The 16,193-nt window shown below is 37.6% G+C and overlaps 1 protein-coding gene and 1 non-coding gene across 4 annotated transcripts in view; both read right to left on the bottom strand.

The window, feature by feature from the left end:
* The window catches only part of POLA1 (DNA polymerase alpha 1, catalytic subunit), a 310,773-nt gene that overhangs the window by 255,356 nt on the left and 39,224 nt on the right, over positions 1 to 16,193 (bottom strand). For all 3 annotated transcript variants that reach the window (XR_011998276.1, XM_025997428.2, XM_072744505.1), the window contains exons 18-24: positions 15,677 to 15,766; positions 11,702 to 11,818; positions 10,319 to 10,494; positions 8,005 to 8,134; positions 7,393 to 7,512; positions 6,013 to 6,112; positions 3,659 to 3,783 (exon numbers count right to left, since the gene is read on the bottom strand). Coding sequence is in view for 2 of the 3 variants with exons in the window: in XM_025997428.2 (XP_025853213.1) it covers positions 3,659 to 3,783; positions 6,013 to 6,112; positions 7,393 to 7,512; positions 8,005 to 8,134; positions 10,319 to 10,494; positions 11,702 to 11,818; positions 15,677 to 15,766 (858 nt within the window). In the remaining variant the exon portion in view is untranslated. The remainder of the gene's footprint in view (positions 1 to 3,658; positions 3,784 to 6,012; positions 6,113 to 7,392; positions 7,513 to 8,004; positions 8,135 to 10,318; positions 10,495 to 11,701; positions 11,819 to 15,676; positions 15,767 to 16,193) is intronic.
* On the bottom strand, positions 4,384 to 4,512 carry LOC112919174 (small Cajal body-specific RNA 24). The gene has a single exon (XR_003234838.1).

Raw genomic sequence — 16,193 nt, 5'->3', positions numbered from 1 at the left:
GATCCTCTCCCTCTGCCCCTCCCCCCTGCTCGCTCGCTCTAAAATAAATAAATCTTTAATAAAATAATAACTAAGCACTGAAAACCCAAAAGCTCATCTCGGGCAACTAGATAAAGTGTGGAACACTTCTCACCAATACAAAGGAAAGAACTACTGATAATGCAACAGCATGGATGAATCTCAAAAACATCATGTTGAACAAAAAAGCCACACACTAAAGATTACATACTGTATTGCTCCACTTATATTAAGTTCTAGAATAAGCAAAACTAAACAATGGTGACAGAAGTTAGATCAATGGTCGATTGATGGGAGAGGGGCCTGACAATTAAGATATGAGTGACAATAACAAAACTAACGGGATGAAACTAACACAATACTTACAGGTAAATTTACAGCTGTAACTATATTAACAGAAAAGATCTCAAATCAATAACCTAACTTTCTACCTTAAGAAACTAGAAAAATAAGAGTAAGCCAAAGAAAGGAGAAAGAAGGAAGTAATAAAGATTAGAATGGACATATAGAAGATAAAGAAAAATCAACAAAACCAAAGTTCCTTCTCTGTAAAGATTAGCAAAACTGACAAATTTTAGCTGCATTGACAAAAAAATGACTCATCGGGAATAAAAGAAGGACATTATTAACGACCTTAAAGAAACAATTATAAAAGAGTACTATGAACAATTTTATGCCAATTAGATAACCTTACACGAAATGGACAAATTCCTAGAAAGACACAAACTACCAAAATGGACTCGAAGAGAAATAAAATATGTGAATAGACCTATAACAAAAATTGAATAGGAAATCAAAAAAAGACAAGTCTTAAGACCAGATAATTTCACTAGTGAATTCTACCAAATATTTAAAGCAGAATTAATATGAATCCTTCACAAATTCTCCAAAAAAAAAAAAAAAGAAGAAGAGGAGAGAATACTTGCCAAGTCATTCCATGAGGCCACCATTCTTTTTTTTTTTCTTTTTTTTTTTTAATTGGAATTCGATTTGCTAACACAGAGTATAACATCCCCACTATTCTCCTATTACCAAAACCAGGCAAAGACATAACAAGAAAAAATAACTATACACTAAAAGCCCTTATGAATACAAACAGAAAACTCCTCAACAAAATACTAACAAACTGAAACTAGAAACATATAAAAAGGATTATACACCAAAACCAAGTGGAACTTATCCCAGAGACACAGGCTGGTTCAACACCAGAAAATCAATGTAATATACCATATTAAAAGAATAAAGTATAAAAAGTACATGATTATCTCAATAGATAAAGAAAAAGTGGCTGACAAAATCCAGCACTGTTTTGTGATAAAAACATGCAACCAACTGGGAACAAAAGGGAACTTCTCAATCTGATAAACACCACCTACGGAAAACCTCCAGTGAATATCATACTTAATGGTGAAATAAAGACTGGATGTTTTCCCCCTAAGACCAGAACAAGACAAGGGTGTCTCTCTTGCCAATTCTATTCAATATTGTACTGAAGGTTCCAGCCAGGGACAGACCAAAATATAAATATATATATATATATATATATATATATATATATATATATAGCATCCAGATTATAAAAATTTAAAATTATCTCTCTTTGCAGATAACATGGTGCTATGTGTAGAAAATCTTAAGGCATCCACAAAAATATTAGAAGTGGTATATGATATAGGACTTCAGGAAGGTTGCAGCATATAAGATGAATATACAAAAATCAGTTGTATTTCAATACATTAGCAATGAATAATACAATAGCATCAAGAAGAATGAAATACTTAGGAATAAATTTAATAAAAGAAGTATAAGAATTGAGCAGTGAAAACTAGGTAACATCAGTGGAAGGAATTAAAGACCTAATTAAATGGAAAGACCCAATTTTCATGGATTGGAAGACTTAACATTAAGATGGTATACTCCCCAAATCAATCTATAGAGCCAGTACAATCCCTACCAAAATCCCAGGAGGCATTTTTGCATAAATTAACAAGATGATTCCAAAAATAAACAAAATGTGATACATACATGTCTACAGAATGGAATATTATTCAGCAACAAATAGGAATGAAGTACTAATACTTGCTACAACACAGACGAATCTTGAAAACAGTATGCTAAACTGGTGCAGCCACTCTGGAAAAGTATGGAGGTTCCTCAAAAAGCTAAAAATAGAGCTACCCTGTTGATACACAAATTCAAAGGGGCATACATACCCTGATGTCTACAGAAGTATTATCAACAACAGCCGAACTATGGAAAGAGCCCAAATGTCCACTGACTGATGAATGAATAAAGAGGAAATGGTGTGTGTATCTACACACGCAAACACCTACACACACATATACATGCACACGCACAGAGAATGGAATATTATTCAACCATCAAAAGAATGAAATCTTGCGATTTGCAACAACATGGATGGAGCTTGAGTATATTATGCTCAGGGAAGTCAGTCAGTCAGAGAAAGACAAATAATACATGTTTTCATTCATATGTGGAATTTAAGAAACAAAACAGATGAACAGGGCAGCCCAGGTGGCTCAGCGGTTTAGCACCACCTTCAGCCCAGGGCCTGATCCTGGAGACCCCAGATCGAGTCCCACATCAGGCTCCCTGCATGGAGCCTGCTTCTCCCTCTGCCTGTATCTCTGCCTCTCTCTCTGTGTCTCTAATGAATAAATAAATAAAATCTAAAAAAAAAAACCAAACAGATGAACATTGAGAAAAAAGGGGCAAACCAGAAAACAGACTCTTAACTACAGAGAACAAACTGAGGGTTGCTGAAGGGGAGGTGAGCCAGGGATGGGCTAAATGGGTGATGGGTATTAAGGAGGGCACTTCTATTGAGTACCAGGTGTTATATGTAAGTGAGAATCACTAACTTCTACTTCTAAAACCAATATTACACCATATGTTAACTAGAACTTAAATAAAAATTTGGGAAAAAAAAAGAAAATAGTATGCCAAGTGAAATAAGCCAGAACACAAAAGGTCACATAAGATTCCATTTACAAGAAATGTCGGGGATCCCTGGGTGGCTCAGCGGTTTAGCGCCTGCATTCGGCCCAAGGCATGATCCTGGGGTCCCAATATAGTGTCCCGCATCGGGCTCCCTGCATGGAACCTGCTTCTCCCTCTGCCTGTGTCTCTGCCTCTCTCTCTCTCTCTCTCTCTCTCTCCCCCTGTGTCTCTCATGAATGAATAAATAAAATCTTTAAAAAAAAACAAGAAATGTCCAAAATACATAAATCTATAGAGGCAGAAAAATTAGTAGTTGCTGAGGTCTGGGAGGAATGGAGGGATGGAACAGCTACAACATAGGGGGTTTCTTTGAAGAGTAATGAAAATGCCATCAAATTGTGGTGAAGGTTGCAAACTCAGTAAATGCACTAAAAGGCATTAAATTGTATATTTTAAATGGATGAAATTTATGTGAATTATATCTCAATAAAGTTGTTAAATAATGTATGGAACCACTGTGAATTTCCATCTACTCAACCCTCTACCTTTTTTGACCACTAAGAAAGGAAAAATTGTATCCTTAACAGGAGAAACTAGAATGCTAACCCCCTCTGGTTCTCTTCCTTCTTTAAGCATTGCTTTTAATCTCAATTTAAAGAGCCCTCAGTTGAATACAAACCTCCGTAACTTTCTGTGTCTCTGAAGCAACTCTTTGCACTGTTGTAAAACAAATGTTGAATTCCTGAATGATGGAAGGATACAGACTGTTGAAGTCCAGGAGCAAAATAAACTTATCATAAAAACCTGCAACAAAAAAGCCATATTACAAAAAGTCATTAAAAAAACAAAACAAAACAGAAAGTCATTTTTAAAAAAGCAGATACAAGTAAGGGGAAAAAAAGGGGGAGGGCTAAAGAAAAAAGCAGACTGGTCAAAACATAACATCAGAAGTACTATACAACAAAGTGTATTAGAAACAATGTACTATTCAAAGCAGCGAGTTCTATCAAAGGAAAAAAGTCATCTACTATCACTCTATAAAAATGACTTGTATTAGAGTAAAAACTGAAGTCACAAAAGAACAGGCAAGAAGAGAACATGTCTCACCTTGAAACCAACTACAACGAACAATCCTTTCTGCAGCAGTCCCCAAGTACACCATTATGATGGGCAAACACCTTCTCCTATCAATTACTTCAGATAGGTGTCATATCCATCTCAAAAAAATGTAAAATTCTCCTTTAAGCAAGTATTCCCTCCCACCTACCATGCCACCTTCACCCCCAAAATGTTTGTGATCCATACCTGTGAGTAGTTAGGTATTTTTTCATCATCATACTTCCTAAGAATAAAACGGGAAGCCCACTTACCTGTACACAAATGGTATTAAATCAGACAAGAGATGTGTGTCAGCAGTGGAACGATCCACCCTTTTTACTTGCAAAGAGTGAACAGAAAGCTACTATGTTTCTCTAGGACATTTACAAAGAGTATCTTCACCTTAAGAAGAAACTGAACAAAAATAAATGTCCACTATTAAGAAAATAAAAACAGCCACAAACATATGTTGATAGCATACTCTGTGTCGAGCACTATACTAAACAATCACTTTGTTCCTTAAGTCTCTGTGTGGTAGATATTATTCTTTTTTTAAAATTCTAGTGTAGTTAACATACAGTGCTATATTAATTTCAAGAGTAGGTATTATTCTTATCTCCATTTTACAGAAGAGGAACGTGAGGCTTACAAAGGTTCAAGAGGAAGCCCAAGATCACACAGGCAGAATTTAAGCCCAGCTCTATCTAACACGAAAGGACTACTGATCTGTTTCTTTTTTTTTTTAATTTATTTATTTATGATAGTAACACACACACACACAGAGAGAGAGAGAGAGAGAGAGAGAGAGAGAGAGAGAGAGGCAGAGAGAGAAGCAGGCTCCATGCACCGGGAGCCCGACGTGGGATTCGATCCAGGGTATCCAGGATCGCGCCCTGGGCCAAAGGCAAGCGCCAAACCGCTGCGCCACCCAGGGATCCCTACTGATCTGTTTCAATACAACTAATAATAAATCACTTTTGTCAGAGGTCTCCTACTCAGAGTTCAAATTACTTCATAAAATTCATATTCCTGTACAACAGTGTAAATATACTTAACACTACTTTAACTGTACACTTAAAAATTTAAAGTTAATAAGATTGAAAAAAAAAGATCCCTTCCAGCTCTGTGTACCATAGAACATCTTATTTGCCATTAACAACAAGAGGGAGTAGTTACTCTGCTATTAAAGTTCAATTTGGTGGTTACTGTCTGTACTTTCTTGAACTCTGCTGTGCAAACGAACTGGTCCAGGCAGTCAGGCAGAGGCAGAGCCCACTCTCTAGAGTACATGGGAGGAGAAAGAGATGCTTCTTCCACAAGACAAATAGCTATATACTGGACTGGGGGTTGGCAAACTATGCGCAGACCAAATTCAGCGTGCCCCCCTGCCTTTTTGTACCACTCATGAGCCAAGAATAGTGTTTTCATCTTTAAATGACTGAAAAAAAATTTTTTTTTAAATTTTTATTTATTTATGATAGTCACAGAGAGAGTGAGAGAGAGGCAGAGACACAGGCAGAGGGAGAAGCAGGCTCCATGCACCGGGAGCCTGACGTGGGATTCGATCCCGGGTCTCCAGGATCGCGCCCTGGGCCAAAGGCAGGCGCCAAACCGCTGCGCCACCCAGGGATCCCTGAAAAAAAATTTTTAAACAGAGTATCTCATGATACATGAAAATCACACAGAATTTAAATGTCAATGTCCACAAACCTTTTTTGGAACACAGGAAAAAAGTTAAAAAAGATTCATATTGATTCATGTCAGGTGACTGGCCAACAAGATTTTCACATCAACAGAAGACAAAAATAAGGTCATTAAAAGACCTATTTCTAACCTACAAAATACAATTTCAGGTCTTTCAGTTTCTCAAGCCTAGGTCTGCATGAAAAAAATTCCATAACACCAGGGACAAACCCACCTGCTGCGCAGCCTTACCAGCTTTAGGGTCCAATACCAAGCCTCCAGCATAAGCGGCTTTCTTACGTCCTTTCTTGTATTTATTGGCATCTCCATCAAGTTCTTCATCTTCATCTCCCTAATATCAAAGGGAAAGAGAACTTCACCAGCCAGCAACTGATTAACTTATTAAGAAGTATTATGACTCTCCCTTTTCCAGCTGCAGTACACAATTCTAACAAACATTATTTGCTTTTAGCTACCTAGGGGGAATGACAGTTACTGTAATATGTTCACAAACCCAAATGAATGCCAAGCATGGGAGTTGCCAAAACACTATATCCTGGAGTTAATAAATATGCAAATTCTACTTTAGAATATTTCTGAATTCAGGGGCAGCCTGGGTGGCTCAGGGGTTTAGCGCCACCTTCGGCTGGGGGTGTGATCCTGGAGACCCGGGATCAAGTCCCACATCAGGCTCCCTACATGTAGCCTGCTTCTCCCTCTGCCTGTGTCTCTGCCTCTCTCTCTCTCTCTCTCTCTCTCTGTGTGTGTGCCTCTCATGAATAAATAAATAAAATCGTTTAAAAAAAATAGAATATTTCTGAATTCACAAAACCTTTTATTTTTTAAATCAATGGATACTAAAGATACAATGCTTCATATAATGTAAAATCTGAGACAGTAAGAGTCCTCCTAAATTCATTACTCTAACAATCATGATGTAGCAATACTAAAGATTTCATACAGATATGATCATTATCCTCATTAATTTGGAGACCTTAAAGTGTCCATACACTTAAAATTCATTCCCAAGTAGTTTATTAATAACCAATATTCAATACCTCAGAAGTCAAGCTCCTGTAAGTTAACATTCCCTATACCAATTTTGATAATGTATATAAAACAAATACAAAAACTTGAATCATCTTAACATTAAATTTCCCCTTTGATTCAACTGCTATCAGTGAGGACAAACTGGTAACTAAGTTTTAGTTCCAATGTCATGGAGGCCACTTTAGAAAACTGATTGTGGTGACCTGATCCTTCTAGCATACAAAAATGCCACAAAGCAACAAAAAATAAAGGCTCATGCATTTAAGGAAAGTAAAGGTTTAACTGGTATCTAACTTTTGATACAGCTAAGATCGCAAAACATTTTCCTTGTATGCTCACCCAATCAGAGAAACTTAATGCTACCCTCAAAGATTTTCCTATTTCACAAATAACTTTCATCCACACAGAAAAACGTGAAGAAGGAAATCACCACAAAAACACAACAGACTGAATCTGACATGCTTTCTACAGTATACAGGAGGTTAATTATTTTAGAAGCAGAAATAATCATAGCAAAAAAAGCTATCTAGGTAATAAAAGGGGATTAAAAAAAGGCAAAACACTATGCAAGTTTGGACCCACCAGTTTTTGCTGAGGCTTTCTGAAAATCTGCTTGTCGGGCACAATATAGTTGTTTTCATAAAACGCATGAAGTAACAAGAACTCATTACGCTCAGATCGTCCACCCATCAGCGTCCTAGACTAGTAAATAGAATTTCTTTTTTAAATATGAACTCAAAGCTGTAACAAACAAAGGCAACTTTGAGACAGTAAATTTAATTATAGCACCTCCTCCACAATCATTCTTCCTAATAAGGGCTGCTTTAAAAATAAGAAGGTACAAAATTCATTCTAACATTTCCTTTGAGCAGTATAGTTAAAAAGAGACAAAGAAAGCTTAAAATACTGACACCACTTGGGCTATTTCTTTACTCCCAAAGAGACCATTCCACACATCAGACACATCCAGATGTTAGAGATGATCCTTATGTTCACCCAAAATTTCAACATACTGCACCTGGCTTTCCTCCCCTTCTCGCAGCCAGTTCATTTCACAAAAGAAGCCCAGCTTCCAGAATACAAGTTACTCATTTTATAAGCATGCATTTAGACTCATTATCATATAACAACTACCCCAAGCAAACACTGAATCCAACAGGAAATGCTTTTTCCCCCTTTCTAAGTTAAATTTACCATAATGTTCCCAGCGATGTTAGTGATCTGCAATGCTAATGGAAGAACATTTAGCTCACACATGATCTGCAAAATGAACCTGGCATCTTTCCAGGTGTGTTCCAACAGGTACAGCAGATGAGAAGATTCACTGTACAGAAAAGTAAGAATGAAACAATCAAGTAATTAAAAGAAACAATGACTATAATCAGAACATCACAAAATATTACAAAAAATTTTTGTTATGAGTAACTTCAGAGCAACAGCACTTTGGCTTTAGAAACAATTTAAAATGGTTGGTTTGAAACCACGAATTCATTCATGTCATTAATCCCAATGCCCTTCTCCAAAACACACACACACATACAAAAATCCCATAAATACAAAGTAAAATTATGTGTTAACTACAACCTGAAACTACCTAAGCCCTTTTATTTGTTCCATCTAATTAAGTATGTATTATATGCTGACAATGTGCTAGGCATAGTTCTAAATTCTGACTGTAACCAAATGAGAAAAATACCTGTCCTCATGGGGCTTATGTCCTCATGGGGCTTATGTCCTCATGGGGGAGACAAAGTATAAATTAAAATACATACATATGTGTGTGTGTGTGTGTGTGTGTGTGTGTGTGTACACATATATACATATATAGTAGGTTATATAATGCTCAGTGTTAAGCGGGAAAAAATGAAGAACCAAAGGAAACACTAAATGTCAGGAGCAGAGACTGAAATTTTAGTTACGGAACTAGGAAAGAGTTCCTTTAGAATAAAGAACCAGAAGAGGTAAGGAGGCCATCCTTGTGAATGAATATCTGAGGGAAGAGCATCCAGGCAAGGAGAACAGCACATTCAAAGGCTCTGAGCTGAGCACAAATTTGGCACTTCCAGGACCAGGAAGGAGACCAGTGGCTGAAACAAAGAATGATGTAGAGCGCAGAAGGACAGAGTTCAAGGTAGAGTGACACACTATTGGAAGTCACAGTAAGGACTGATTTTTACTCTGAATGAAACAGTCACTGGAACATTTTGAGCAGAGTACAGTATCTGACTTAACTTTAGCAAGGTAACTCTGGTTCTTGGGTTGAAAACAGAGAGCAAGGAATCAAGGGCAAAAGCAAAGAGACCAACAAAGAGGTTGATATAGGACTAACTAATCCAAGGGGAAAAAGAGGGTAGCTTGAACCAGAATGGGTTCAATGGAAGGGAAAAGAAGTAGTCAGACCTAGACATATTTTAAAGATAAAGCTGACAGGATTCTGTGATGGCTCAAACATGGGATATCTATCAGAAAGAGGAATCATGGAAACCTCAAAGGTTTTGGGCCAAACACGTCTTTGGAGGTTTCCAGGAGTACTAGAAAAAAAAAGAGATGTCACTCAAAGAGAACTTCTGTCACTCAAGGAGCTGAGCTTCTGAATAAGGCTGGAGGTTCATATTGGACATCAAGTAAAACAGGCAGGTGGATACAGGAGTATGGCATTCAAGGGAGAGATCTAAGCAGAGGATACCCAAGCAGGAAGCATCACCACCTACATGGTATTAAAATTCCTGAGACTCGATGAGATCACCTAGAGAACATCGTCAGAAAGAGAAGCGGTCCAAGGACTGGGGAGGAACAGGCAGGAAGAAAATGAGAAGCGGCAAGAGGAGTAGAAAAACTGTTTAGAAAATAATCAAGCACAAAGGTTCAGTTGTACAAAATGAGTAAGTTCAAGAGGTCTAATATACAGCAATACAACTACAGTTAACAATATTATATACTTGAAATTTGCTGAGAGGGTAAATCCAGAGTATTGTAACCACTAAAAAAATTAGTAACCATGTGAGGTGATGGATATGTTAATCAGCTTGTGGTGTTTATTTTATAATGTGTACATTTATCAAACATCAGTTTGTATACCTTAAATATATACAATTTCTATTTGTCAATTTTGCTTCAATAAAAATGGAAACAAGAAATAATCAAGTAATATCTCTACATAACTTAAAGATTTCTCAGTTTTTCTATTTCCAAAAGAGTAACCTATCTCCTGAATTAATGAATTAAGGGTAGAAACCTCAATATCACATCAATTTCCAAACTGCTCTTAGGAAACATTTGGATGAGGCTGGGATAAGTGATGGAGATGAAGAAACACTGATAAAATTAAAATAATTCAAGAGGCAAAATAAATTAAATTATTAATGTAACAGAGATGCTGGTTCTGACATGAAAGCAGTTCCCCTCCAGAATACCACACACTCCCCGTTCCTCCAGCCTGATGGTGATGCTGGTCTCTTGCTGTTGCTCATTTCAAGACAGACAAATTCCAAAGCATCCAGGATCATACCTGTACATGTTTCGTACATTTTCCATTGGGATTACAACCCTCTCAGTTCTCAGAATCTGTTGAACAAGTTCAGACAAATGGTAGCTTTTACAACGAATCAATTCCTTTGCTGAAATTTCCACATCACAGATCATTCGGCCACAGGTAGCATTTCTTTCACCAAATCCACTCCTGCCCTACATGGGGAGGACAAAAAGCAAATCCCATGGACGAGCACACACTGAGAACATTCTGTTCTAACTCATTTGAAGCTAGCTCAGAATTACAATGAGAAAACTCTCAATCTCCCATTCACCCAGTCAGCCACCACTCAAATGTTTCTGAACATCTGCTAAGAGGCTGACACTGTTCTAGGCACCTGGAAGATAGCAATGAGCACAACAGAAAAGATTCCTGATCTCCATCTGAAATACACAACAAAAAATAGGTATCAAAAGCAAGATACTACAGAGTTTTAGGGATTAATAAACGTATAGAAAAGAGAAAAAGTAGAACAGGTAAGGAAAATGGGAATTTAGGGGGGCTGTATCTTAAATAGGGTAGTCACAGTAGACCTCACTTGGAAGATGCCATATAAAGAAAACTGTAAAGGATAAGGAGTTAGTAAATCAAATGCTGGGATGAGGGTTAATAACTTTTTCACCCTAAAGATAAGAATAGGAAAAGAAGCAAGAGCACTAGCTCCAACTCCAATCTGCAACAGCAGAATCCACTGGAGAATATTACAAAAGGTATAGATTCCTAAGTTCTCTGATGAGGTGACATGCTCATTTGACTTCTAAGCTTTAAGTAAAGTAAGATTTCAAGCAATGAGCACTCTCAGGCTTAGGAAATGATTGTGGCTTCATTCAAAAACCACCAAAACCTCTTTAAGTGAAACAAGCAGGTAGAACAAAAAATACATAGGCTTTAAGAGACAGGCCAGGTTCAAAACCTCAGTTCTTCCCATACTAGCCTTGCAACCTTGAACAAGTTCTGTTACCCCTGCAAGAAGTATGTACATGAAATTGGGAGTTGTTGTGACAGGGCTACTAATGCCCATGGCCTTCTTACACATTCTACATCAGCTCCCTCCCACTCTTCCTTCCCCTCCCCATCCTGAATGGTAACACTCACCAATCTCTGAACCCTGTAATACTGCTCTAAGGGCTACTATAGCTTCGATAATGCCCAAGTAGAGGTAATAAGTACATTCTAACAGCTGATTTTAAAAACTACTAGTGGCTTCTACCAATAAAATACTGCATTCAAAGGAAAAGATGTTAGTGTCAAAGTTAAAATGTCCTATCACAAGACAAACAATTCTTAGTCAAAGAAGCAGTGTGTTCCCACTCCATATAAAGAAGCCAAGTCAAGAAGTAAGATTTTGAAAACTATTATTACCCCAAGCTTCGGCATGTTGGATCGCTTCAGTCGACCTATTTTGGACCAGTGAGGAACTTTGCATACATTAATTCTCTGCAGGAGCACTTCCAGTTCAAATCCATAAATATTATGACCCTAGTCAGAAAAAGACGGCAGCCAATAACATTATAACAAACGCAAATTAGAGGATTTATCTTCATATGCACAGAATTTCTTTGCCCTTTCTTTTTCTGGTCTCTAATTGAAGGCATCATGAGCTTACCTCCGATTGGGGTCCTTTCTTCTCCAGGAATGTATTCATCAGCAGCATTCATTAGCCTTGACATTAACAAAGCTGCTAAGCAGATTGCTGGAATAAACTTTATTTCATCCTAATTGATGCAAGGTTCATATGATGTCTTTTAATTTGCAGCTCATACCTCACAGTCGCAGAGGCAAAATGCAAATTTTTATGTCCCATACTTTCTGTGATCAGTAAAAGCTGTGTTCAAATAATTCCATTTTAATTCCTTAAAAACTGAGAACCTGCCTGTGTTGTTTAACAGTTTACACAGACTTCTTAGAAAACTCAGGAACAGTATCTACTTTCTTTTTAAAGAAATGAGTTCAAACACTACTGATTTAGACTCTTAATCAATATAAAACAAAACATATAATACCACACAATAGTTCAAATTAGGAAACAAAACTATACCAAGTAGAAATTCTCTTAAGAATGCAACTAGGGGCACCTGGGTGTCTTAGTCAGTTAAGCATTCAACTCTTCCACTCAGGTCTTTTTTTTTTTTTTCAAGATTTTATTTATTCATGAGAGAGAGAGAGAGAGAAAAGCAAAGACATAGGTAGAGGGAGAAGCAGACTCCCCACGGGGAATCCATTGTGGGACTCAATCTCAGACCCCAGGATCATGCCCATGCCCTGAGCCTAAGGCAGACGCTCACAGCTGAGCCACCCAGGCATCCCTCGGCTCAGGTCTTAACCTCAGAGTTGTGAGTTCAAGCAACACTCTGGGCATGGAGCCTACTTAAAAATAATTAAAAATGCAAAAATTTTCTGTCTATAACGATAATTTCCATCATGTGAATAATATGGTTCATAGTCTATGTTTATTAAGAAACTAGATGAAAAAAATAAGAAACTAGATAAAGTTTAAAATAAATCAGAGGGCAGCCCAGGTGGCTCAGCGGTTTAGCATTGCCTTCAGCCCAGGGTGTGATCCCGGAGACCTGGGATCAAGTCCCACGTCAGGCTCCCTGCATGGAGTCTGCTTCTCAATCTGCCTGTGTCTCTGCCTCTCTGTCTCTCATGAATAAATAAACAAAATCTTTAAAAAAATAAATCAGAGCAATAAATAGATTTACTTGTTATTAATTTTAATTAAAAATGGGTACCACTATGTATTTATGGTAGTTTTGTTTATTAAATTAAGAAATCCAAGGACATGAGGAAGTCTCATTTCCAAATGATCATTCCTGGGATTAGGGACTCACACCAGTGTCAGGATTCTCTTATCAGTTTGGATTTCTCACATGAAGACTTGAGTCTAAGACCCTAAGGCAGGCCAGCTATCCTAAGCACCAGGACATCTCCTTGGGGCCTGAGAGAGACTGCTAGGGGAAACTGGGTGAGGACCTAGTTCTGAGCAAAAGCACCAAAACAGGACACTGTGGACACAATCTTCGTGGTCCTTTTAAGATGTATTAACAAAATATGTAATACCTAGAATACTGGAAGAGAAGCAGGTACAGACACTGATAACAACCTACAAGCTCTAGGTACTTTGGCCACACCATGGTCAAGAAAGGTATCCAAGAGCAGAAGTGAATGTGGAGAAATGAACAGCATACCTTTTTGCAAGGGTTTCATATTACCAAATTACCAATAGCACACTTAAAATACATGCTTTTATATCCTACTTTCCTCCAAAAAATCAAAAGCACAACATAATCTGAGTAACTGAAAAAGAAAGGAAGAAATCACATCAAAGAGCCTATAAACTAAACCCAGAGGAAACATAAAGCAAAATGTTGATTTATGACTCTTAAAAACTAGGGCAAATGTAACTCAATGAATTATTACCTCTTTTATCTAGTGGGAATATAGTTGGTTATGAAGAGAGAAATAAATTCCTATCCCTGACCTCAAAGAATAGTAGGTCACAGAAATCCACTGAGCTCCAGGTATGGGGCTGGCTCAGTTGGTAGAATATGTGACTCTTGATCTTGGAGTTTAAGTTTGAGTCCCACTTTGGGTTGTAGAGATTACTTAAAAAAAAAAAAAAAAAAAAAGGATCCACTGAGCAAATAAAACTCAAATACTTACACTTTGGAAACTGATACCAAATCGAGGGAATTAATTCCTATGACCACTATACAGCTGGGCCACTAACCCAAAATTTTACTTTTTTAAAAAAAGATTTTATTTATTTATTCATGAGAGACACAGAGAGACAGAGACATAGGCAGAGGAGAAGCAGGTTCCCATGCACGGAGCCCGATGTGGGACTCGATCCAGGGACTCCGGGATCACGCCCTGAGCCAAAGGCAGACACTTAACTGCTGAGCCATCCAGGCATCCCTAACCCAAAATTTTAGAGAAACCAATAGTTAACACAAGTTTACTTACTTATAGGCTGGACTCATAAGTGGAGATAACTGGAATATCCTAAACTTCAACAATAACTCATGAGTTCCTTCTCTATTAGAGAAAAACAACTACTTTCTAGTGGGCTGGCTCTTTTTCCCCCCTCTTTCTTTTAGCAGAAACTATAGTAATTCCCACCAGTCCATAGGGTCATTTCACTCTGATTCAAGATTCAAAAAATATATAAAGAACTCATAAGCTGAACAATAAAAAAAAAAAACACCCAGTTAAAACACAGGCAGAGGACATAAATACAAATTTTCCCAAAGAAGACATACAGATGGCCAACAGGCACATGAAAAGTGTTCAACGTCACTAAGTATTACGGAAATGCAAATCAAAACCACCTCAATATCTATTAGAATGGCTATTACCAAAAGGACAAGAAATAACAAGTGGAAAGGATGTGGAGAAAAAGGAACGCTCCTGCACTGTTGGTAAGAATGTAAATTGGTGTAGCCACCACAGAAATCAGTTTGGAGAGTCCTCAAAAAATTAGGAATAGACTGGATGCCTGGGTAGCTCAGCAGTTGAGGGTCTGCCTTTGGTTCAGGGCGTGATACCGGAGTCCTGGGATTGAGTCCCACATCGGGCTTCCTGCATGGAGCCTGCCTTTCCCTCTGCCTGTGTCTCTGCCCCTCTCTTTCTGTTTCTGTCATGAATAAATACAATCTTAAAAAAAAATTAAGAATAGATCTATAATCCAATTCAGCTATTCTACTTTAGGTATTTATATGAATGTGAAAACACCAATTTAAAAAGATATATGTAGCCCTATTTTCATTTGTAATAGCCAAGATATCAAAACAACCATCAATGGATGAATGGATACAGAGGATGTATTACACACACACACACACACACACACACACACACACACACAGGAATATACTCAGCCATAAAAGAGAATGAAATCATGCTTTTTCCAACAACATGAACAGACCCTGAGGGCATTAAGCTAAGTGAAGTAAGTCAGTGGAGAAAGACAAATACTGTATGATTTCACTCAAATGTGGAATCTAAAAACAAATGAACAAACAAAACTATACAAAAACAAACTCACTGATACACAGAAGAAACTGCTAATTACTAGAGCAGAAGGGGCTTGGGAGGTGGGCAAAAAAGTGAAGAGGACCAACTTTATGGTGATGGATGGCAACTAGTCTCTTGGTGGTCATCACTTTGGAGTGTATACAGATGTCAAATTATACTACTATACACCTGAAACTTAAATAATGTTATATACCAATTTTACCTAGATTAAAAAGGTTCTCTGCTACTCAACAAGTACTGAAAATAACTAATAAGGAATGAAAGGTTCCCCAATGGCATGATGAGATATCTACTCACCACAATGATATCAGGATCAATTTTGTGAACTTTGGCGAGGAAAAAACCTAGCAATGTTCTTTCTGTTGCAGCAATCTCAACCTTCACATTCTGTTAGATAAAAATATACCAGTCACTTACTCTTAAAGTATTACACTTAGCTCCTTGTTCAAGCAGGGTTAGATTTCTTGGAATTAAAAGAATCCATCCAGGGGCACCTGAGTGGCTCAGTCAGTTAAGCATCTGCCTTTGGCTCAGGTCATGATCCCAGGGTCCTGGAATCAAGCCCTGCATATGACAAAACTAAAGGAAGCAATGAAATTGCTTATTCTGGGTTTCACAATGTAACTGCCAAAAGTCTATGAGGAGCTCATTCTAGTAATAAGTGTGTAAATAAAGCAAAACTTCAAATGCTGAGCATTATGAAGTACAGATATATCCCCCGACAGGGACACGTTTGTGCATCTGGACACAAATGCACAAGCATTTGAATCAGAGTGCCTATAAAAATGTTACTTACTTTGCTATATAATCCCTG

The sequence above is a fragment of the Vulpes vulpes genome, chromosome X (assembly GCF_048418805.1).
Source record: "Vulpes vulpes isolate BD-2025 chromosome X, VulVul3, whole genome shotgun sequence".
In the NCBI taxonomy this organism is placed as follows: Eukaryota; Metazoa; Chordata; class Mammalia; order Carnivora; family Canidae; genus Vulpes; species Vulpes vulpes.
The sequence above is the reverse complement of the archived record's forward strand: the minus strand, read 5'-3'. Positions and strand labels throughout refer to the sequence as shown.